Genomic DNA, 24,067 nt, shown 5'->3' on the forward strand with positions numbered 1-24,067 from the left:
CATCCCAAAGGTTTTCAATAATGTGAGTGTGAACCAGAACCATCCGGGGAGCTTTCAGACATACACACACAAACCTCCAAATGATTTTTCTACTCACACACATTACCTGACAGCGCCAGGGCTGTAGGCCTTTACAGACATTAGATAAGGAAGGGTAAGTGGGAGAGTTCTGTTTTAGGAGAAGTGCAAAATAAAGGATTAGGTTGGGGGAAACTAGATAGAGGAAACCTTATGAAGAAACTATTCCAACAGTACATACAAGGGATGACGCAGTTCTGTACTGTGGTGCTAGCTGCGGGGACAGAGTTCTGAGAGGTTTATGTCTCAGAAAAGGAGCTTAGGGCTTCCCTGGTGGTGCAGTGGTTAAGAATCTGCCTGCCAATGCAGGGGACACGGGTTTGAGCCCTGGTCCCGGAAGATCCCACATGCCGCGAAGCAACTAAGCCCGTGTGCCACAGCTACTGAGCCTGCGCTCTACAGCCTACGAGCCACAACTACTGAGCCCGCGTGCCACAACTACTGAATCCCATGCACCTAGAGCCTGTGCTCCGCAACAAGAGAAGCCACCACGATGAGAGGCCCGCACACCGCAACAAAGAGTAGCCCCTGCTCACCGCAACTACAGAAAGCCCATGCACAGCAATGAAGACCCAATGCAGCCAAAATAAATTAAATAAAATAAATTAATTTTAAAAAAAGGAGCTTAACCTCTCAAGCAAGCTTCTTAACTAAGTATTGACAGTAATCCCTAATGTCCACAGTTGGATAGAGGATATACTTTTAGGTCTGCAACAAAATAATTACATGTTCTTGCCTCGTGAAATCAGCAAGTGTCCCCGCCACAAGAGAGCATACCCATCCCCTCCTGGTGGTCCTGCACTTTCTCTGAGGCACAGTTAGTTCCAGAAGGACCTGAGGCGACCTTTATCAATGGCCTCACCTGCCCCATCTCCCAAGTCCCCCAGTTTTCCTGAAAGGTCCTTGTTACTCAAATTTAAACCACTTATCTAGACAAGGCGGCTAAACAGGCACTTCTCCCCTAGTCTTGGCCTAACTTCCTCCCTGCCTGGAGCCCAGAAGGCATACCTGGACAGGGGCAAAGCAGGACACTCTGCTGTGATCTCTCTGGCCACAGCCTCTCACCAGGGAGTGGTTACCTGTCATGAGCAGTATTCAAAACCAGGAACCAAGGTGTGGTCTGGGCTCCTTTAAGCTCCAGAGTTTGGGGGTTCCTGGTGAGTCCCAAGAGAAGAGTCCAGAAGAGGAGGATGGAAGGGGGGTGGTCCACGACAGGGGAATTCCTCCTCTGCCTCCCTGTCAGCCTTCTGCTTCAAGGTAAGACAGGGCAAGAACAGGGAAAGAGGGGAATATTGTTCTAGGAAAATTCCAGAAACACCCTCATTCCCCAGAACTAGAAAGCATCTAAAATAACTGGACTATACATTGCTTTTCTCTGTAGTATCTATATTTTGGTTTCCTTTGGGAAACAGATGAAACGCCCATTTCACTGATCAGTACGCATAGCGCCCGTCTCATTTGCCTGCATAGACATCTACCAAATTGTCTGTCCTTCCATTTTACCACCTTTCTGATTCCACCCCTTTATAATGTTCAACTCTTCCTTTATACCAAGATTAGTAACAATGAACAGGGTCGTTTGGGTCCTGTTAATAATAATATAACTCCTTTCCCACCTCACTTGGGAAGATCTTGTAGAGGAGGTAATGTGGAGGGGAAAGGACAATGTTTGCTTTCCCCCAGATATGCTTCTCCTTAGTCTGGAGATGTACCTTATGAGTTAACTGGTATGGGGAGACAGTAGAAGAGGCATGGGAAAGAACTTGCTGGGCTCAGCTACAGGAATAACCGGAGTCACCTGCGGTTGGCGTGTGGGTGAGGTGGGCAGAAGGGCTTTTATGTTTCGTCACATAGCTCCACCAGTCACATGGTAGATGATCAATGAGATCTTTTCAAGATGATGATGATGAAAATGGCTCCCACAGATCTTAGAGGAAGTCATTGGGTTTGAGAAGGGCACAGAGCACAGAACAGTGTAGGTAGTCAATAAATTTACATTGAATACAACGTTCTTTAAGTTCCCACATGTTTTACATCACACTCATGTTTACTTCTCTCCAAACTTTTCCTTTCAGGAAATGAGAAAACATGAAAGTGGGACGGGACCACTGAGAAACAAAATTTTAGGGGAATTTTGTTCAGTGTCTATGAGGAAGAATCACAATAGAGCTAGAGAGAAAAAAGTATGGTCAGACAAAGGCCAAAACTTTAGGGTTATGACTATGGAAGGAATAGGCCTCCCCAGAGAGGCAGTCTGCATACAGATTTGGGTAGGATTTATATGGGAGCAAAACCACAGGAAGGAAGGGCTGAGCCCTGACTCAGCTCACCACATCAACTTCCATCATTTGCCTACCAGACGAGACCAGCCCCCCCAACAGCCCTGGCAGGAAGAACTTGGCATTCGGGAATCTTGGCCTAAGAAGGAGGGGTTCACATGCCCACCCCATGTCCACATTTTCTTTCTCTGCAGAGAGGCTCTAAGGTCCCAGCCCTGGCACTCCTCTCACTTAGGAAACAGAAAAGCCCTATTCCCATCTTACGGGGTCTCTACTCTACAGAAAGGGCAAACATTTCAGCATCAATTGTTCAGTCTTTGAGCAGCGTGGCGTAGACCCTGCTGTCTTCCAGGCTATATTTAACCAGAAGGACTTCCGTCCAGTAATCAACTATAGCATCCCCACTCACATCAGCATCTCCTTCACCCTGTCTGCCATCCTTAAAGTGGTGAGTTTTGACTGATAACATTCTTTCCATAGCCTGCTAATAGGAAACAAGAACTCTTTACCCTGTCAATCCAACACTGCACCTGTCCAGTAGTGAGCAAAGAGTCCCCTGAATGAATTCTGTACAAGTTAAATGTTCATCCTATGGGGTGGAGAGACATGAAGGGGAACGCTGCTGTGACATTTCTGCAGGTAACGTTTGTCCTTGAGTCCTGCCCTTATAGGAAAATTATACTAAGAAAACATTCCCAATGGGCCCCCATGCTGTTTTTTCCCCTATATTTTCCATGCAACCTGCATTTTTCTGAACTACTTTCTTTTGAGACTTGTAATTGAAAAGCTGAACTGTCACATGGGACCACTTAGGAAACAAAGGAAGGAGGTAGACTAGGACCTGATTTCATGGCATTAATCATCCTGGACGGGGATCTTTTGGTCAGGATGCACAACTTCAGCTGCTGATGTCATTTCTGTGGTTAAAGTTGGTATGTAAGCTCAGCTTTCTTCTTCTCTTTTTCTCCTTGCCTGATTTTCTGGCTTTCCTTGCAAAAATCACATTTGTTGAAATTGACAGTGCCCAAGGAAATACACAAAGCCAACCAGAATGGGGCCAGTGCTGGTGACAAATAGCTTTCTGGGCTGCCAATCAACTTTGAAATTCAGATGGAAAAAAAACAGAAAGATGGAGGGCGGCACAGTTGGAAGCCCCTAAGTAAGCTTCAAGGTCCAAATGTATCCAGCACCCAGCTTAAGATTTCCCTTGAGCAGGAAGTGAAAGGCCAGTAAGACTTTGTTAGCTAGAGAAGAGGGACATTATCACCAGAAAGAGGAGAGGAATCAGAGTTTAAAAGGAAATGTGGTTTAAAAAAAAAAAAAAACCCGCAGGGAATTCTCTGGTGGTCCAGTGGTTAGGACTCCGCACTGCCACTGCAGGGGGCACAGGTTCCATCCCTGGTCGGGGAACTAAGATCCCTCATGCCATGCAGTGTGGCCAAAAAAAAAAGACCAAAACAAAACAGAAAAGCAAGATGCATAACAATGTGCACAGTATCATTCTATCTGTGTAAATAAAAATGAATGCTGGGATATATTTTTTTCTAGAATGATATATAAAAAACTGTTAATAATGGACCTGAGTTGGGGATATGAACTGAGTTGGACTAAATTAAGGAGGGAAAAAATTATTCTTTATATTATACCTTTCTGGAATTGTTGAAATTTTATCATATGCCCATAGTACATACATTTAGAAAAAAATACATACATATGTATATATTTTTAAGGGACTGGAAGGGCAGGAGATGCTGACATAAACTAGCTCCAGGTTTCAGCCATAACCATCCCTCTGGGCCCTATGCCCTAGATCTGGAGTCACCCATTCATCAGCTGGGACCCAGGAGAATGTGGTGATATCAATAAACTCACTGTGACATCTGAGAACCTGTGGCTCCGAGACATCTTCATCGTGGAATCATGGGTATCAGGGCTGGGAAAAGCTGGGGGAAGACCCTTCTGCAAGGAGCAGGCGAGGGCACTGCAGGGCAAACCCATTCAGCGGGACCACTGAAAACTTATTTCAGAGAGGAGCACAATCACAGCTCATCAACTTCTCTGCTAGAAATGAGAAAGCAGTAGGGAGAAAAGATGGCGGAGTGGCAGCATTGGGAAGCCCTGCCTTAAGAGCAAAACATAAACTGATGTGAAACCCAGAGCATTTGCGCCCCCTCCCCTTCTACCGCTTAGCAACGATGTGGATCACACTCTGGATGGCCTCTCTGCCTGTGTGACTAATGAAGGTCGCGTTGTGTACAACAAACAGGTTGCAGGTGACCAGCATCTGTAACCTGGACATCTACTTCTCTTTTGACCAGAAGAACTGCACCCTCACTTTTAGCTCTTTCCTCTACACAGGTGAGTTGCAGTGGTGGTTCTGGCACGGGGTAAACTGAGATCAACTGTGGGGCAACAAAAAAACACTCAGAAGCAAAGTCATTTTTTTAATTTTAATTTTAATTTTTTGCAGTACACGGGCCTCTCACTACCGTGGCCTCTCGCATTGCGGAGCACCGGCTCCGGACGCGCAGGCTCAGCGGCCATGGCTCACGGGCCCAGCCGCTCCGCGGCATGTGGGATCTTCCCGGACTGGGTCAAGAACCCGTGTCCCCTGCATCGGCAGGCTGACTCTCAACCACTGCACCACCAGGGAAGCCCACGGTCATTTTTTTTAATGCATAAAAAGGGACAGTGGAGTATTTGCTAATTGGGGGTGTGTGGATGGTGGGGTAGGGGAAGTTGAACTTAAGAGAGAACAAGACTTCCTGAGAAAGCCCAGAATTGAAAGAAGGCAGTTGGGCAGCAAGGAAGTCACATTACAGGACTGTCTGAAAGAGGTAGCTAAAGCAGTTGTTGAATCACCTCTCTGAGCCCCACACAGAGTAGGTGCTGAGCAGATGTGTGCTGAGTGAGTGTCTCCCCTGCAGTGGAAAACACGTTGCTGGGCATGGACAAGGAAGTGTGGGACATAACAGACACCTCACGTGACATTGGCCACACACAAGGGGAGTGGGAGCTCCTGGGCATCAACAAGGCCACCCCGAAGATACCTGTGGGCTTCAGCCTTTTTGACCAGATCATGTTCTATGTAAGGCCAGAGACTCTGGCATGGCTGTCCAACCCCCATATCTTTCTCATCGTACACTTCTAAATCTCAGAGCCTCTCACCTCTTGCCCTAAGACCAGAAAGTCCCTGGGCACCATAACCCTCATAGCGTTCCTCTCTCCCAAGTCCCCCAAAGAAGTCCCCCTCTCTGCACCTGCCAGCTCTGGCCTAGGTTTGCTTTGGTGGGTATGGGGGAGTCCTATTAGTCATATGAAAGCTGCTCCTCATCCAGCCCCAGAAAGAGCCCCTGCTGGAGTGAGGACATCAAGAAAGGAAGAGTCTGGAATCATCTCTTGGTTTCCCTTCAGTTCTAGCTTCACCTGGTTCTCTGCTCTCTCCTCCCCACCAGGTGGCCATCAGGCACAGGCCCAGCCTCTACGTCATAAGTCCCCTGATGCCCAGTAGCTTTCTGATCACCATCGATGCCCTCAGCTTCTTCCTGCCAGTAGAAAGCGAGAACCGCGCCCCATTCAAGATGACACTCCTGCTGGGCTACAACGTCTTCCTGCTCATGACGTTGAATGACTTACTCCCTGCCAGTGGCACCTCCCTCATCAGTATGGCCCCCACCCCACTGTTGAAAAATGAAAAAAGAAAAAAGAAAGAGGCAGGGTAGGCGGGTGAACTGGCTAGATCTGCCGAGGCAGCAGAGGGAGACAGTGGTCATCTTAGAAAGGGCTCAGTGTGTGAGACAGAAAAAAGGGGGGCTTGGTGGTTCCTCTGGACCTGACTCACTCAGGTGTGCTCCTTCCCGCCACCCAGGTGTCTACTTCGCCCTGTGTCTGTCACTGATGGTGGTCAGCCTGCTGAAGAACATCTTCATCACCTACCTGCTGCACCTGGCCACCACCCAGCCCCCACCCAGGCCTCGCTGCCTCCGTTCCCTGCTTCTACACTGCACCAGCCCAAGGAAATGCTGCCCTGCCGCTCTCTGGAAGGAGGATGTGGGCCTGGGCCTCACACCCACCCACCTGTCTGGTAAGAGAAATCTGCACTGCCCACACTCTCTGCACTGGGCCCAACTTCCCATTTCTCTAATCCTGTCTCCTTCCCACTTCACAGCTGCGTCTCTGCCCTCTCCACAGGACAGAAGGAGCCAGGGGAATTGGGAGGGAAGGAGCTGGGACCCAGAGAGGCAGAACTGAATGGTGGCTCAGGATGGACAAGGGCCCGGCTAGCTGACCTGTGGGTGCATTTCAGCCACATGATGGACACCCTGCTCTTCCGCATCTACCTGCTTTTCTTGGCCACCTCCATCATCCTCTGGAACACCTAGGAGTAGTGTTCTAACGGTGCAAGAACACCTGGTGTTCAGGTTTCCTTGGCTTCAACTAACCATCCCAGGCCCTGTTCCCCTGCTCCAGTTCACATACAACAGTCCCAGAAATGTGCCCGTGATCCCTGCTCCAGCCTTCCCAGGGCTTAAACAGAACTACTGCCGACTCTCTCAGAACTGACATTATATTTCCAAAACACAATGAATTCAGAATATACATGTTTATGTTAGAAATATCATTTTTACTGGAAAAGGAAGGCTTTATAATAAAGGCTACAAATATTTACCAAAAAGTAATTCATGTTGCTGGAATAGAGGACAGGGATTAAACCTCCTGAAAAATAGGCTGAAATATTTATTTATTGTTTTAATAAATATTTATTGAGCATCTACTACCTGCTAGGCACTGTTCTGAATTGTGAAGATACAGCAGTGAACTAAACTGGCAAAAATCTCTATCCACACGGAGCTTACCTTGGGGGTGGGTGGAGACTGACAGTAAAAAAGATAAGTGAGAGAAACATAGAGTATGTGCTAAGTACCAAGGAGAAAAAGCAAATCAGGGAAGGCAGAATGGGAAATGTGCGGAGGGGCTGAAAGTTTAGGAGGGTGGCCAAGTTAGACCTCATGATAACTTCCTGCCGGGCTGGGTCCTGTGCATTGTTCCACAATAATGCCAGCTGGAGACTGCTGTAACCCAGTCTTTTACGAGAGGCTCAGAGGTTATGTAACTTGCCCAAAGTCATGCAGTTCTTGCTATTTTTAGTTCATTTTTTCAGGGATAGATTTCGGGTCTGTGCTTAATGAATGTTTATTGAGCCCAGGTGAGGGGATAAACAAATGTCCTTGGGTAACCCTGTGGGAGACTTGAGGAATCAAATACAATGTCTGTCCTCAAAGAGCTTGTGGCACAGCTGGAGAACTAAAATACATATGTAAATAATTTCAATGAAATGTAGAACATGTTTTTAAAGCTTTGTTGATCACCATTAAAGAGAAACTGCAGGAATTCCCTGGTGGTCCAGTGGTTAGGACTTTGTGCTCTCACTGCCGGGGCCCTAGGTTCAACCCCTGGTCGGGGAACTAAGATCCTACAAGAGCGCCACATGGCCAAAAAAAAGAGAGAGAGAGAGAAACTGTTATAAGAGTTCAAAGGAGAAAGGATTCCTTTAGCTGGAGCAATGGTTCTCAATCCTGGCTGCACGTTAGAATCATCTGAGGAGATTTTCAAATAATCCTAATACCCAGGCTTTACCCCAGACCAATTAAATCAGAACCTTTGGCATGGGCCACGGCTTTGGTGTATTTGAAAGCTCCCCATGAGATTCTAATGTGCAGCCAGAGTTGAAACTACTGGGCTAGAGGTTAGGAGAGCTTCATGTGGAGAAGGCAGTGAACAAAATGTATGAACAGATGGAGGGACATGAGGCCTGAGAGGACTCACTGGTCACAATACACCTCTGGGGTTACATATAGGTAAAATCATAGCAAATGGGCCTCATGGGATCCAGGGGTTTGTGCAGCAATAGTTAAATAGTGGGATCCAAGCGGAATCCCAACACACTCATTCTCGTGGTACTCAGGGGACTCAAAGTGTCCAGAACAAACTCATAAAACCATCTGCCAGAAATAGCCCCCAGTAGAATGCAAATGGTGCACACTTTAGCAAACAGCTTGGCAGTTCCTCAAAGTGTTGAACACAGAATTACTATATGATCTAGCAATTCCATTCCTAGATATATACCCAGGAGAAATGAAAACATATGTTCACACAAAAACTTGTATTCAAATGTTCATAGTGACATTGTTTATAATAGCCAAAAAGTGGAAACAACCCAAATGTCTATCAACTGATGAATGAATACATAAGATGTTACATATATATACAATGGGATATTATTTGACCATAAAAAGAAATGAAGCACATGATATAGGCCACAACATAGATGAACATTAAAAACATGCTAAGTAAAAGAAAAACCAGTCACAAAAGACCACATATTATGGGGCTTCCCTGGTGGCGCAGTGATTGAGAGTCCGCCTGCCGATGCAGGGGATACGGGTTTGTGCCCCGGTCCGGGAAGATCCCACATGCCGCGGAGCGGCTGGGCCCGTGAGCCATGGCCGCTGAGCCTGCGCGTCCGGAGCCTGTGCTCCGCAACGGGAGAGGCCACAACAGTGAGAGGCCCGCGTACCGCAAAAAAAAAAAAAAAAAGACCACATATTATATAATCCCATTTATATGAAATGACCAGAATATGCTAATTTATAGAAGCAGAAAGTAAATTAGTGGTTGCCTAGGACTTAGTGGGGAACACGGTAGGTGAAAGAGGAATGGCTGCTAATGAGTACAGGATTTCTTTGGGGGATGATTTTTAAAAATGTTCTAAAATTAGACTGGTGATGATTGCATAACTCTGCAAATATACTAAAAACCATTGAATTGTGTGCTTCAAATGGGTGAATTTTATGGTATGTAAATTATATCTCAATAAAGGAATTAAACAACAACAGAAAATAAATAACCCCCCACAAAATTCTCTCTGTTCACCACTTCCGGCTTATTCTCTCATTCCACTGCTCCCCACTGTCACCTCCCAGACTCTCTGATTCCCGGATCCATATACTCAACTTTCATCAGTGTCTGCCCTGGCCCTCCTCTACCTTCGGATGAATCACCAGGGCTCAAGGACCTCAGCTCCCCATGCTTCCTTGATGTTGACATCACTCACAGCTTCAGCTCACACACAGCCTCCACCATTTCTAATTATATGAAACCCTCACAGCCAGACCAGCTCAGTGCTCCTTGATAGGAGATGGGGATTCAGACAATACACCTAAGATGAGTTTCCAGAGCTTTGGACTACTTCTCATGGGGATGGAGGAGGTTGGGGGATGCAATGAAGAACAGCAGCCCTGCTTCAATTTCTGCAATTGAAGAAAAAAATACAGGGCTGGGGTAGCTGATAATCCCCACTGGTCAGCTGGCAGGTGGACCTCCTGTACATGCAACATGCCATCAGGCTTAAATGAGAGCTTCTGCCTCCATGGACCTTCCAGTCATCTGGTCCCCAGAACAGCAACATGGAATGAATGAATGAGTAAAGCACTCATTCATTGTTTAGCCAATCTTCACTTAGTGCTTACTTATGTTCTAGACACTTTTTTAAGTGCTGGGGATATGGCAATGAACAAGACAGACAGGAGGAGACTGAGGAGGAGACAGGAGGAGACTGATGATTTGATACAATGATAACTGTTCTAAAATAAATAAACAGGGTAATAGGACAGAGAATGACACACAGGTTAACAGTATATTCCAGGAAGGCCTCCCTGAGAAAATGACATTTGTGGCGGCTGAGAAATGAATGATAAGATCATGATGAGATGTGTCCTGGGATATCATCCTGATGTATTTATTCATCAGAAGAGGTCAGGATGAAGCCTAATAGACAGGCTCTACATTTATGGAAGCAGGTCAAGGTAGCCAGGATCTCTGGATGAGCAAGGTGAGAAATTGGAGGAGGAGTCCCATGTTGGTTATTTTGTTGCTATTGTGTAATGTTTGAGGATTGTGAGGGTAAGCATTTATAATCCCATCAAAGAATTTAGAAAAGTATCTTTCAAATGGTTTTGATCATGGAATCTATTTTACTCACCCATGCATAATGCCTCACTCTAAAAAGAACCAGTGACAATACAGAATTGAAAAGGAACAAAATTAAAAGTTGCAGCAAACTTGTTGCTATAATTACATGTGAATTTGTTTACTATGTACTATATAAGAGAATTTGAGTTTACCTGAGTCTTTTTAATCAGAAAACAATGCCCTATAAACTTTAAAATAGGCAATATTTTTATTATACTTGTCTTGATATTATAAGTTATTTAACTAGCTTACACTCTCTGAAAGTATATCACCAATGTAGTGTCACTACACAAGTAGATTTAAAATTTGTATACGTCCATTTTAACAATAAGATATAGATACCTGAACCAGAAAGCAAAACTACTTTTTTCTTAAAAGCAGAGCTACTTTTGATGCAAATATGCATTGCAATACCCTGAAGGGGGAAATCAAACAATTTACATGACACTGAATAGATGATGACGAAACAAAGCTACCAGTTCATTATCAAAAAGCAGTAATAGCAGCTCAACCACCTCAGGTCAATGCTGCTAATGCACTGATTAAAAAAAGCCCTGGAAACTGAGAGAATTCCAACATGGGGGTGTCTGCTTGCAGGCAGGAGACTTTTAACTTTGCCAGAGAATACAGGATCTTAGTAGAATGAATCAATAGTTGAATCCTGATGACACTTGAGTAGTGTGCAAATTTTAGTTTACAAATGTCTCATTTTAGCAATCCTGAATTAGCAGGTCCTTAGTGATACATAAAGCTGAAAGAAAGACCTGAAGAAAGGACGTGGATTTGTCAGCCCTTCAGGAGTCCCTCACCACCCTCTAGTGGGGACACTACTCAGACCCCTCTGAGATCATTAGTGGACCTAGGATATGTCAGAAGAACATACTAAGCACAGATGCCCACATTACCCATATTTTCTTGACTAGAATTTGGACACATTGTCAGATTTTTTTTTCTGATTTGTAAAATCATTTATATGAACAGGCTTATAAATCCTTTCTTACATGAAAAGAAATATAAAAGTTGCAAAGAAAACAAAGAGCAGGTATCAACTAACATGCACCTGTGCTTTTCATCACTGACCTATTGTTGAGGTTGATGATTTGATGAACTATTATTCCATTTGTCCTTGTTGAGAAAGAACTCTGCCTGTTTGAGTATTAATGGGTCTACAGTAACATAAAGACATGGTGGCTTCTGCAGTTTTCTATGTCTAAACCAAGGCCTTTTCTTGGTTTAAACATAGAAAGTTGTTTTAATAATAATAGCTATCATTTACTGAGTACAGTTGACCCTTGAACAACATGGGTTCGAACTGAGCAGGTCCACTTTTACACAGATTCTTTTCAATAGTAAATTCTGCAGTACTACACAATACGAGGTTGGTTGAATCTGGGGTTGGTTGACTCTGCAGATGCAGAATCACAGATATGGAGGAACCATGGATATGGAGGGTCCACTCTAAGTTATAAGTAGATTTTCAAGTACTCAGAGGGTGGGTGCCCCTAATTCCTGTGTTGTTCAAAGGTCAACTGTACTTTCTATATGCCAAGCCCATTATAGTCTTTATCTCATTTGATCCTCACAACAATTCTATGAGGCAGATATCAGCATTAGACATCTAGGTAGAAAGAGAATAAGATCCTTCCCCAGGATCATATAGCAAGTAAGTGGTAGAACCATTTTTAATCCAATTTTGTCTAACTCTTAATCCTATGTTTTAACACATCCAGGTCATGGCCAAGGAATGAAGAAATAATAATTCTTGAAAATGAAAAACTAAGTATTAGACTCTGTATCCAGAATGATCCCCACCAAAAGATTTATCCCATTTCGCTCTGATAACCCTTAACCTCAGGGTGTCAGTCTTCACTGTGGCCAACATCAGCCTTTGGACTTTCCCAAGTTCTCATGATTTCCTTGCCTCTCACTGGAACCCTCCGAAACTGGCTTGTTCACACACACAAATGAATGTGTGTATAACTGATGAAATCTGAATAAACTCTAGGGATTATACTGTTTAAAGACAATTTTCAGAAAAAAGGCAAAATCATGACTCTCGTACAAATATAAAAAGGAATACGTATTAAAGAACTGACTGGGTGATGTCAGCAACATGGCAGAGTCAAAGCTCCCTTTGCCTCTCCCATTCAATCTACAATGAGTAAGACATCCAAAATTCAACAAAGGTGCCTCTGCCCAACACACCAGGACACCAGAGAATTCCAAATACCTGTACATCTAAAGGTGGTGGAGTGGAACACATACAAGAGGCAGAACTGAGGAAACAGCAGAGTCAGTGGCTGCAATCCTGGCCGTCCGGCCACGGCAGTTGAGTCCACAGCCCCAGAGAACTTGGTAGTAGCAGGGGAGGCAACACACAACTCCAGCAGCCCCGGCAGCCACAGGTAACTGGGCGGCAGCAGCAGTGGGTCCTGGGACCCTGTCCCTCCAGCTACTGAGGCACCCATGCTCCTGGTCCTTGCCCCCAGACTCGCAGTGGCAGAGCCCGTGAACCTTAAAACACCAGCCAGGACAGAGGTGCCTGAGTGATCTGGGCTCCCCGCTCTCCCTAGGCCTCCCCTGACAGGGCAGATCCTGTGACTCAGGGGAAACTAGTGGCAAGGGAAGAGCCCATCATCCCAGTGCACCAGGAAGCAACGACAGCAGCACTGGCAGAAGCAAAGCAGCAACGAACCCAGAGGCATAAGAAGCTATAATGAAGGCACAGAGCCACACCTATTACAGAGATGGTGGAAAGCATTGACTCCTAAATAAAACTGAAGGCAGCTCAGGTAAGAGAAACCAAAAACTTGTACTATAGCACCACCTACTAGAAAAAGAGAAGGGCCTCTAACTTCTAACCTGTTTGTACTTCAAAGGCACAGGCAGAGGAATAGTTCATCAAGTACTATGAAAAGCCACAGTTCACATTATACCACCAAAAGAAAATGACAATTCTCCAGAAATTAAACTTAAAATCACAGAATACTAATCTAACTGATAGAGAATTCAAAATAGCTGTCATGAAGAAACTCAATGAGCTACAAGAAAACTCAGAAAGGTAGTTTAATGAGCTCAGGAATAAAATTAACAAACAGAAGGAATACTTTACCAAAGAGACTGAAACTCTAAAAAAGAACCAAACAGAAATGCTGGAGGTAAAGAACTCAATAAACAAGATGAGGATGCATAAGAAAGCAATGGAAATAGAGCAGACCATATGAAAGAGATAATTATTGAGCTCAAAGATAGAAACCTAGAAATGAAAAAAGTGGAAGAGGAAAGAGAAATAAGATATTTTTAAAATGAGGGGAATTCTACAAGAGCAATCTGACTCTTTTAGGAAGGGCAACATTAGGGTAATGAGTATCCCAGAAGGAGAAGAGACAGAAAAGGGAGCAGAGAGTTTATTTAAAGAAATAATAGCTGAGAATCTGCCAAACCTAGGGAAAGAACTGGACATACAAGTCCATGAAGCTAAGAGAACACCTAATTACCTCAATGCCAAGAGACCTTCTCCAAGACACATTGTATTTAAATTGTCAGATGTCAATGACAAAGAATGTTTTTTAAAGACAGCCAGGGAAAAAAGAATGGTAACCTACAAAGGAACCCCCATTAGTCTATCAGCATATTTGTCAGCAAAAACTCCACAGGCCAAGAGGGAGTGGAAAGACATTTTTTTAATTCTGAAGGATAAAAACTGTCACCCAAGAACACTCTGTCCAGAAAAGTTATCATTCAGATATGAAGGAGAAATAAATACCTTCCCAGACAAACAAAAGCTGAGGGAATTCATAAACATTAGACCTGCCTTACAAAAAATTTTGAAAGGAGCTCTTCTACCAGAAACAAAAACGCAAAAGAACAAAAAAGAACACAGAACAGAGTTCTGAGCAAGGTGATAAACAGAATTAGAAAATTGCAAATCTTTATCAGAATAGGTTTGCAAGCACTTTTTATAGGATAAAGGTTAAAGGGGGGAAAGCATAAAAATAACTCTAGCTATTTCAATTTGGTAACAAACTCACAACATAAAAAGAGATAGTTTGAGGAAAAAAAGAAAACATAAAAGTGGGAGAGGAAAAGGATGCAACCTGTATAGGCAAGTGAAGATAAGATGCTATCAGCAGAAAAAGGACGATTTTATCTATGAGACATTTTATACAAACCTCAAGGTAACCACAAAACATAATATAGAGCAGCGACACAAAACATAAAAAAGAGGAAACTGAGAAAACCACCAAACCAAAATGGCAGACAGAAATACAAGGAAAAAAGAAACAATGGAGAAACAGAGCAACCAGAAAACAAAAGAGAGAATGGCATTACTAAGGCCTCATCTATCAATAATCCCCCTAGGCGTAAATGGATTGAATTCACCAATCAAAAGACACAGAGTGGGACTTCCCTGGTGGTACAGTGGTTAAGAATCCGCCTGCCAATGCAGGGGACATGGGTTCGAGCCCTAGTCCGGGAAGTTCCCACACGCCACAGAGCAGCTAAGCCCGTGCACCACAACTACTGAGCCTGCTCTCTAGGACCCGTGAGCCACAACTACTGAGCCTGCGTGCCACACCCACTGAAGCCCGTGCACCTAGAGCCCATGCTCTGCAACAAGAGAAGCCACCGCAATGAGAAGCCTGTGCACCGCAACGAAGAGTAGCCCTCGCTCACCGCAACTAGAGAAAGTCCGCGCACAGCAACGAAGACCCAACACAGCCAAAAATTAATTAATTAATTTTAAAAAAAATTCAGAGTGGCTAGATGGATTAAAAAACAAGACCCAACTATATGCTGCATCCAGGAGACTCACCTCAGCACTAAAGACGAATATAGGCTAAAAGCGAAGGGATGGAAGATGATACTCCAAGCAAATGGCAGCCAAAAGAAAATGAGTGTAGCCATACTCATATCAGAGAAAATAGATTTCAAGCCAAAAAGGTAACAAAAGACAAAAATGGACAATATATAATGATAAAGGGGACAATTCATCAAGAAGACATACAGTGATTAATATATATGCACCTAACATGGGAACATAGAAGTATATAAAACAATTATTAACAGACCTAAAGGAAGAAACTGACAACAACACAATAACAGTAGAGGATTTTAACACCCCACTGACATCAATGGATAGGTCATCGAGACAGAAAGTCAACAAGGAAATAATGACCTTAAGTGAAACATTAGACCAAATGGATTTAATAAGATTTGTATAGAATTCCATCCAAATACAACAGAATACACATTCTTCTCAAGTACACATGGAACTTTCTCAAGGACAGACCATATGTTGAGACACAAAACAAGTCTCAATAAATTTAAGAAGACTGAAATCATATCAAGCATATTTTCCAATCACAATGGTATGAAACTAGAAATCAACCACAGGATTTTTAAATTTATTTATTATTTATTTATTTATTTTTGGCTGTGTTGGGTCTTCGTTACTGCGGGTGGGCTTTCTCTAGTTGCGGAGAGTGAGGGTTACTCTTCGTTGTGGTGCATGGGCTTCTCATCACGGTGACTTCTCTTGTTGCAGAGCACGAGCTCTAGGCACGCGAGCTTCAGTAGCTGTGGCATGTGGGCTCAGTAGTTGTGGCTCTCGGGCTCTAGAGCGCAGGCTCAGTAGTTGTGGCGCATGGGCTTAGTTGCTCCACAGCATATGGGATCTTCCCGGACCAGGGCTCAAACCCATGTCCCCTGCATTGGCAGGCAGATTCTTTTTTTTTTTTTTCGATACACGGGCCTCTCACTGTTGTGGCCTCTCCCATTGCGGAGCGCAGGCTCTGGACACGCAGGCTCAGCGGCCATGGCTCACAGGCCCAGCCGCTCCGCGGCATGTGGAATCCTCCTGGACCAGGGCAAGAACCTGTGTCCCCTGCATCGGCAGGGCAGATGGATTCTTAACTACTGCACCATCAGGGATTTTTTGGAAAAAATCCCAAATACATGGAGACTGAAAAACCTGATACTGAACAACTATGGGTCAATGAAGAAATCAAAGGAGAAATAAAAAATTACCAGAAGACCGATGAAAATGAAAATTTGACACACCAAAATCTATGGGATACAGGGGACTTCCTTGGTGGCACAGTGGTTAAGAATCTTCCTGCCAATGCAGGGGACACAGGTTTGAACCCTGGTCTGGGAAGATCCCACATGCTGCGGAGCAACTAAGCCCGTGTGCCACAACTACTGAGCCTGCGCTCTAGAGCCCATGAGCCACAACTACTGAGCCCACAGGCTGCAACTACTGAAGCCCGCCCACCTAGAGCACATGCTCTGCAACAAGAGCCACTGCAATGAGAAGCCCGCGCACCGCAATGCAGAGTAGCCCCGTTCGCTGCAACTAGAGAAAGCCTGCATGCAGCAACGAAGACCCAACACAGCCAAAAATTAATTAATTAATTAATTGATTTTTTAAAAATCTATGGGATACAGCAAAAGCAGTACTAAGAGGGAAGTTTATAGCAATACAAGCCTATCTCAAGAAACAAGAAAACTCTCAAATAAGCAATCTAATCTTACACCTAAAGGAACAAGAAAAAGAAGAACAAATGAAGCCCAAAGTCAGTGGAATGAAGAAAATAATAAAGATCAGAGCAGAAATAAATGAAATAGAGATTTAAAAGACAACAGAAAAGACCAATGAAACTAAGAGCTGGTTCTTTGAAAAGATAAACACAATTGACAAACCTTTTGCTAAGACTCACTAAGAGAAAAAGAGAGACGGTTCTGATAAATAAAATCATAAATGAAAGAAGAGAAATAACAGATACCACAGAAATACAAAGGATTATAAGAGAATATTATGAATAGCTATATGACAACAAACTGGACAACCTAGAAGAAACAGACAAATTCTTAGAATTGTACAACCTTCCAAGACTGAATCATGAAGAAATGGAAAATCTGAAGAGACTGATCACAAGTACAGAGATTGAAACAGTAATCAAAAAGCTCTCAAAAACCAAAAAACCAGGACCAGACAGCTTCACAGGTGAATTCTACCAAACATTAAAAGATTTAATACCTATCCTTTTCAAACTCTTCCAAAAAAATTTAAGAGGAGGGAATGCTTCCTAAGTCCTTTTACAAGGCTAACGTCACCCTGATACCAAAACCAGACAAAGACAACACAAAAAGAGAAAATTATAGGCCAATGTATCTTATGAACATAGTTGCAAAAATCTTCAACAACATATTTGCAAACCAAATACGACAATATATTAAAAGGATCACACACCATGATCAAGTTGGATTTATTCCAGGGATGTAAGGATGGTTTAACATCCACAAAGTGATCAACGTGATACACCACATTAATAAAAGGAAGGATAAAAGCCATATGATCATCTCAATAAATGCAGGAAAAGCATTTGGCAAGATTAAACACCCATTTATGCTTAAAAGCTCTCAATAAAATGCATATAGAAGGAATGTACCTCAACATAATAAAGCCCATATATTACAAACTCACAGCTGATATCAAACTCAATGGTGAAAAATTGAAAGCTATCCCTCTAACATCAGGAACAAGGCAAGGTTGCCCACTCTTGCCACTCATTCAACATAGTATTGGAAGTCTTAGCCAGAGCAATTAGGCAAGAAAAAGAAATAAAAGGTATCATAATTGGAAAGGAAGAAGTAAAACTGTCACTATTTTCAGATGACATGATTTTATATACAGAAAACCCTAAAGACTCCATCAAAAACACTATTAGAAATAATAAACAAATACAGTAAAGTTGCAGGATACAAAACCAATATACAAAAATCTATTGACTTTCTATACACTAACAATGAGCTAGTAGAAAGAGAAATTAAGAAAACAATCTCATTTACAATTGCAACAAAAAGAATAAAATACCTAGGAATAAGTTTAACCAGAGATGAAAGACCTAAACACTGAACTATAAGGTATTGTGTTGAAAGAAATGAAAGGAGACACAAAGAAATGGAAAGATATTCCATGCTCATGGATTGGAAAAACTAACCGTGTCAAAATGTTCATATTACCTAAAGCAATCTACAGATTCAATGCAATCTCTATCAAAATCCCAAGGACATTTTTCACAGAAATAAAATAAAAATTTCTAAAATTTTTATGGAGCTACAAAAGACCCCAAATAGGCAAATTAATCCTGAAAAAAAAGAACAATGCTGGAGATATCACACTCCTTGATTTCAGACTATATTACAAAATATAGTAATGGTATTGGCAACATGGTATTGGCAAAACAGCATGGTATTGGCAAAAAAAAAAAAAGATACGTAGATCAATGGAACAGAATTGAGAGCCCAGAAATAAACCCACACATATGTGGACAATTAATTTGCAACAAAGGAACAAAGAACATACAATTGATAAAGGATAGTCTCTTCAATAACTGGTGCTGGGAAAATTAGACAGTCACATGCAAAAAAAAAGTGAAACTAGACCACTATCTCACACTATACCCAAAAAATAACTCAAAATACATTAAACACTTGAATGAAAGACCTGAAACCATAAAACTCCTAGAAGAAAACCTAGCCACTAAGCGCTTTGACATCAGTGTTAGCAATATCTTTCTAGATATGTCTCCTCAGGCAAGGAGAAAAAAAGCAAAAAGTAAACAAATGGGACTACATCAAATTAGAAAGCTTCTGCACAGCAAAGGAAACCATTAATAAAACGAAAGACAACCTACTGAATGGGAGAAGATATTTGCAAATGATATATCCAATAAGGACTCATACAACTCAACACAAAAAACCAAACAGCCCAATTTAAAAATGGGCAGAGGAGCTAAATAGACACTTTTTCAAAGAAGACATATGGATGACCAACAGGCATATGAAAAGATGTTCAACATCACTAATTATTAGGGAACTGCAAATCAAAAACACAATGAGATATCACCTCATGCCTGCTCGACTGGCTCTTATCAAAAAGACAAGAAACAACACGTGTTGGAGAGGATGTGGAGAAGAAAACCTTATATACTGTTGGTGGGAATGTAACTTTGTGTGGCTACTATGGAAGACAGCATGGAGATTTCTCAAAAAATTAATAATAGAACTACAATATGATCCAGCTATCCCACTTCCGGGTATGTATCCAAGGAATACAAAAATAACAATTTGAAAAGATATATGCTCCTCTATGTTTATCACAGCATTATTTACAATAGCCAAGATATGGAAGCAACCTAAGTGTCCATCAACAGATGAATGGATAAAGAAGATGTGGTATATACATATGTCATATACATATAATATGTATACATATATATATATATATATATATATATAATGGAGTATTACTCAGCCATTAAAAAAGATGAAATCTTGCCATTTGTGACAATATGGAGAGACTCTGAGGGTACTATGCTAAGTGAAATAAGTCAGACAGAGAAACACAGATATGGGATGATTTCACTCATATTTGGAATATAAAAAACTAATAACCAAAATAAATGAAGAAAACAAACAAAAACAAACATGTAGATATAGAGAACAGAGTAGTGGTTACCAGGGGGGAAGGTGTGGGGGTGAAAGAGAGGGCAAAATGGGTAAAGGGGATCAACTTTACAGTGACAGATGGAAGCTAAACTTTTGGTGGTGAGCACAATGTAGAGTATACAGAATTAGAAATATAATGTTGTATACATGAAACATGTTATAAATCAGTTACCTCAATAAAAATAAATAAATAAATTTAAAAAAAGAATTAATTGAATTCATAAGATATGAGAGAACCAGGCAGATGTTATAACTGGTTCAAAAGTCAAGAAGCACAAATCTATACGGAGAAAAGATACTGAATTGCAAATAAGGGCAATTTTTCAACAAGAGGGAGAAAGAAGTCCACTGGAACTCTGTAGGAAGAGATTGAGTTTGCATTTTGACAATATTGAACTTTACCTGAGCCCTGTGCTCCCAGAAAACAACAATGGTTAAGAAGCCCACCTCCCACTCTTTTGCTTTCTGAAATCCCCTTTTGTGTTCCGGGAAATGACTGACTGCAAAGAACCACTCTTCCCCCAGGACTTAGATAAGATGCACTGTCCACTCTCTCTCACCTCTCCTTTGTTTACCTGTAACAAGGCCAGTCACGAACTTTTCCCCTTTGGTCCAGACCCCAACAACAAGGCCAGGCACACAGTCTCCAACTACCAGCTCTTTGTCACATAGATGATTAACTGAGATTAGCACTGTTTATCCCCTGAAACTAGCTAGACACAGAGGTAAACATTTCCTGCTCAACTGACTGAGACTTTCCCTGATTATGAAACAATCTCAACTGTAAATCATTCCACCTATAATTTGTCTGCTTCTCTCTATAAAAAAGTCTAAGTAAAACCACCCTGCCGAGGATCTGGGTGATCTCCCTATTGCAATAGCCTGAATAAAGTCAACCTTCTTAATCGTTTGATTTTGTCTTTAACAATATTCCTCAGTTACCTGCAATTTTAAAAGAGCTGCAAAATAATTCAAAGGCAATGAACAGGGCTAGAATCAGACAGCTGAGAACACTTACTCAAGACAATGCATAGTTTCGCATTGAAGTACAATTTTTTTTCTATAATCTCCTCCCTTTTAACCAAAAATAATCTCAGTGGAAGATTATTCTTGATCACAAAATAAGGCTGGTCTCATAACATTTGTCTTCACTGTTGACACTGGTGCAAAAAGAGTGATAATCTGCTATTTAGGCGTTCTTAAGTTTGCTTAAGTTTGCTTTGCTGTAGGTTTTCAAAAAATCTCAAATTTGACTTTTAAAAGCCTCTTGAGGCTAGGCAGCTGCACCAAGAACTCACCACAAGTTTTCACCTGTAGTACCCATTGGGTGAATTCCTCTGTTCTTGAAGACCTAAGATTCCTGTGTCTGGCAGAAGGTGGCCTTACCTACCTAGAAGCTGGTAACCCTGTAAGCCAGGTAGCAACCAGTTTTCCTAGAAGGGTTTGTAAGCACTGGCTCCATAAAGTCAACCTTAGTTCCTTAGAAGTGTCTGACCACACTTGATTGAATGAGCATCATTCTCAAACATAACATTCCAGGCATAGCCTTGGTTGTATAATCAATATTTCCAATTATGTCTTGGTAAAAAGGAAACAGATTCTTACTAAATCTATGCCAGTAACCATATTGTTATGAAAATATGATCATTATATGTCATGAAATTAAGAATATTCAACAAGAGTTTCCAAATTCTGAAGGGGTCAGGCAAGGAGAAAGGTATCATTTACAAATATTTCATTTCAGTTTACAAAAGCAGAGTCAAAAAAAAACAGTTATAATTACTAAATTATGAGATATAGCTAGCTTAACAGGAGAGGAAAAGGTCTTCCTCAAATATCCAGAAAATAGAACATTACAAAAAATAACAATAGTTCAAACAAAAACTGTAATCATCCTTCATGAGTTCATTCAGTCTTATGTAATGAATTCTTGTTTCACTATATCTCAGGCTAGCAGTCTCATGAACCCATGGGCCTCTGGACTACAGTTCTAGAAATCCTGCTCAGTCTACTACATGGCCTCAAAGTTGTTTAAGTGGTACCATCAGAAGCCTGTACCCCAAAGTATATGGCATAGTCCTTTTCCACAGGACACTGAGACATTCCTTTGTTGAAGACAAAGTACTCTGGCCTGCAGTAGATCATCAAGCTTTCAGGGAAGCATCATATAAAACACTGTCTGCAGATGACTTTAAATGGCTGTAGTTAGCTTTTTAGCTTATTACTAATAATTTTCAAAAGTGAAAGGTCTGATAAGAATGCATTACTGGGCTTCCCTGGTGGCGCAGTGGTTAAGTGCCAAAGCAGGGGACACGGGTTCAAGCCCTGGTCGAAGATCCCACATGCCGCGGAGCAACTAAGCCCGCGCGCCACAACTACTGAGCCTGCGCTCTAGAGCCCGGGAGCCACAGCTACTGAGCCCGCGTGCCGCAACTATTGAAGCCCAAGCACCTAGAGCCCGTGCTCTGAAACAAGAGAAGCCACTGCAATGAGAAGCCCGTGCACCGCAACAAAGAGTAGCCCCTGCTCGCCCCAACTAGAGAAAGCCCGGGTGCAGCAACGAAGACCCAACGCAGCCAAAAATAAAAATAAAATAAATTTATATATATAAAAAAAAGAATGCATTACTGTACAAGAATTACACAGATGACAAGGAAATTTAGTTGTTTTGTGGCATGCAAAACAAGATAAAGTCAATCCAAAAAGAAGTTTTAGACAAAATAATTATAAGCATAACAATTAATTCTATTTTCAAAGACAGTATACATTACATCTAATTTATAAAAAGAGACAAATATAAGCTTTACAAATAAAAAATATTAAGACACAACATATAATAATCCTGACTTTATATACCATGAATATACAAGCTTACTGTAAGAAAATATCAAGAACATATCAAGAATATCAAGTAAAGATTCACTAAGTCTTGGACTTCCCTGGTGGTGCAGTGGTTAAGAATCCACCTGCCAATGCAGGGGACACGGGTTCAAACTCTGGTCCGGGAAGATCCCACATGCTGCGGAGCAACTAAGACCATGTGCCACAACTACTGAGCCTGCGCTCTAGAGCCCACGAGCCGCAACTACTGAGCCCATGTGCCACAACTACTGAAGCCTGTGCGCCTAGAGCCCGTGCTCTGCAACAAAGAGAAGCCACCTCAATGAGAAGTACGTGCACCACAACGAAGAGTAGCCCCTGCGTGCCGCAACTAGAGAAAGCCCGTGCGCAGCAACGAAGATCTAACACAGCCAAAACTAACAAATAAATTTATTTAAAAAAAAAAAAGATTCACTAAGTCTTAACTCCTAGATATCCGTATATTAATTAAATTATATAGATCGGTTATATGAATCCCCAGCTGAAGCCAAGAAGATGCTAGATTCAAATTAAAGAAGTAAAAATGTGACCATGTAAACATTAAAAAGAAATAATAACTGACCAAAGGCTACAACCACACCACCACGAGATCTGCTGCCCTCTCCTGGAGGTTGATACCCCATGATTCAACTCTGGCTCCAAGGAAAGAGAGGATGCGTGCAGAACCTCCAGACTTACTTAGCTTTTTCTTCCTTCCTTCCTATGTTTCTTTTTTCCTATAAAAAAAATGATTTAGAATTCACATCAAGTTGCAAAAATAGTACAAAGAGCTCTTGTGCACACTTCACCCAGATTCCCCAACGGTAAATATTTCTAAATCATTGAGAATAAGTTGCAGAATTGATGACCCATTAACCCTGAATACTTCAGGGTGTATTTCATAAAAACAAGGGCACTCTGGGAATTCCTTGGCGGTCTAGTGGTTAGGACTCGGCGCTTTCACTGCCGGGGCCCGGGTTCAATCTTTGGTCGGGGAACTACTAAGATCCCACAAGCCATGCAGCGCAGGTAAAAACAAAACCAAAAACCTAGGACACTCTCCTATATAACCACAGTACAACCATCAAAATGAGACAATTAACATCAGTCCAATATTACTATCTAATCTATAAGCTCTATTCAAATTTTGCCTCTTGGCCCAATAATGTCTCTTACCAGTACAGGATCCATTTAGCTGTTATACCTCTTCAGTCTCCTTCAGTTAGGAATAGTTCCTCAAGCTCCTTGTCTTTCTTGAAGAGTACAGGCTATTTATTTGTAAAATGCCCCTCAATTTGGATTTG

The 24,067-nt window shown here is 42.1% G+C and overlaps 1 protein-coding gene across 1 annotated transcript; it reads left to right on the forward strand.

Moving 5' to 3' along the window:
• Positions 1-1,213: 1,213 nt before the first annotated feature.
• Positions 1,214-6,997, forward strand: LOC101270067 (5-hydroxytryptamine receptor 3C-like). The gene is given in 10 exon segments (XM_012536254.3): positions 1,214-1,345; positions 2,640-2,805; positions 3,245-3,289; positions 4,168-4,289; positions 4,548-4,623; positions 4,625-4,715; positions 5,285-5,445; positions 5,813-6,020; positions 6,226-6,441; positions 6,549-6,997. Coding segments are annotated over 10 exon segments (1,353 nt in total). The 5' UTR covers positions 1,214-1,268; the 3' UTR covers positions 6,740-6,997.
• Positions 6,998-24,067: the final 17,070 nt, after the last annotated feature.

The sequence above is a fragment of the Orcinus orca genome, chromosome 5 (genome assembly GCF_937001465.1).
Source record: "Orcinus orca chromosome 5, mOrcOrc1.1, whole genome shotgun sequence".
Taxonomy (NCBI): Eukaryota; Metazoa; Chordata; class Mammalia; order Artiodactyla; family Delphinidae; genus Orcinus; species Orcinus orca.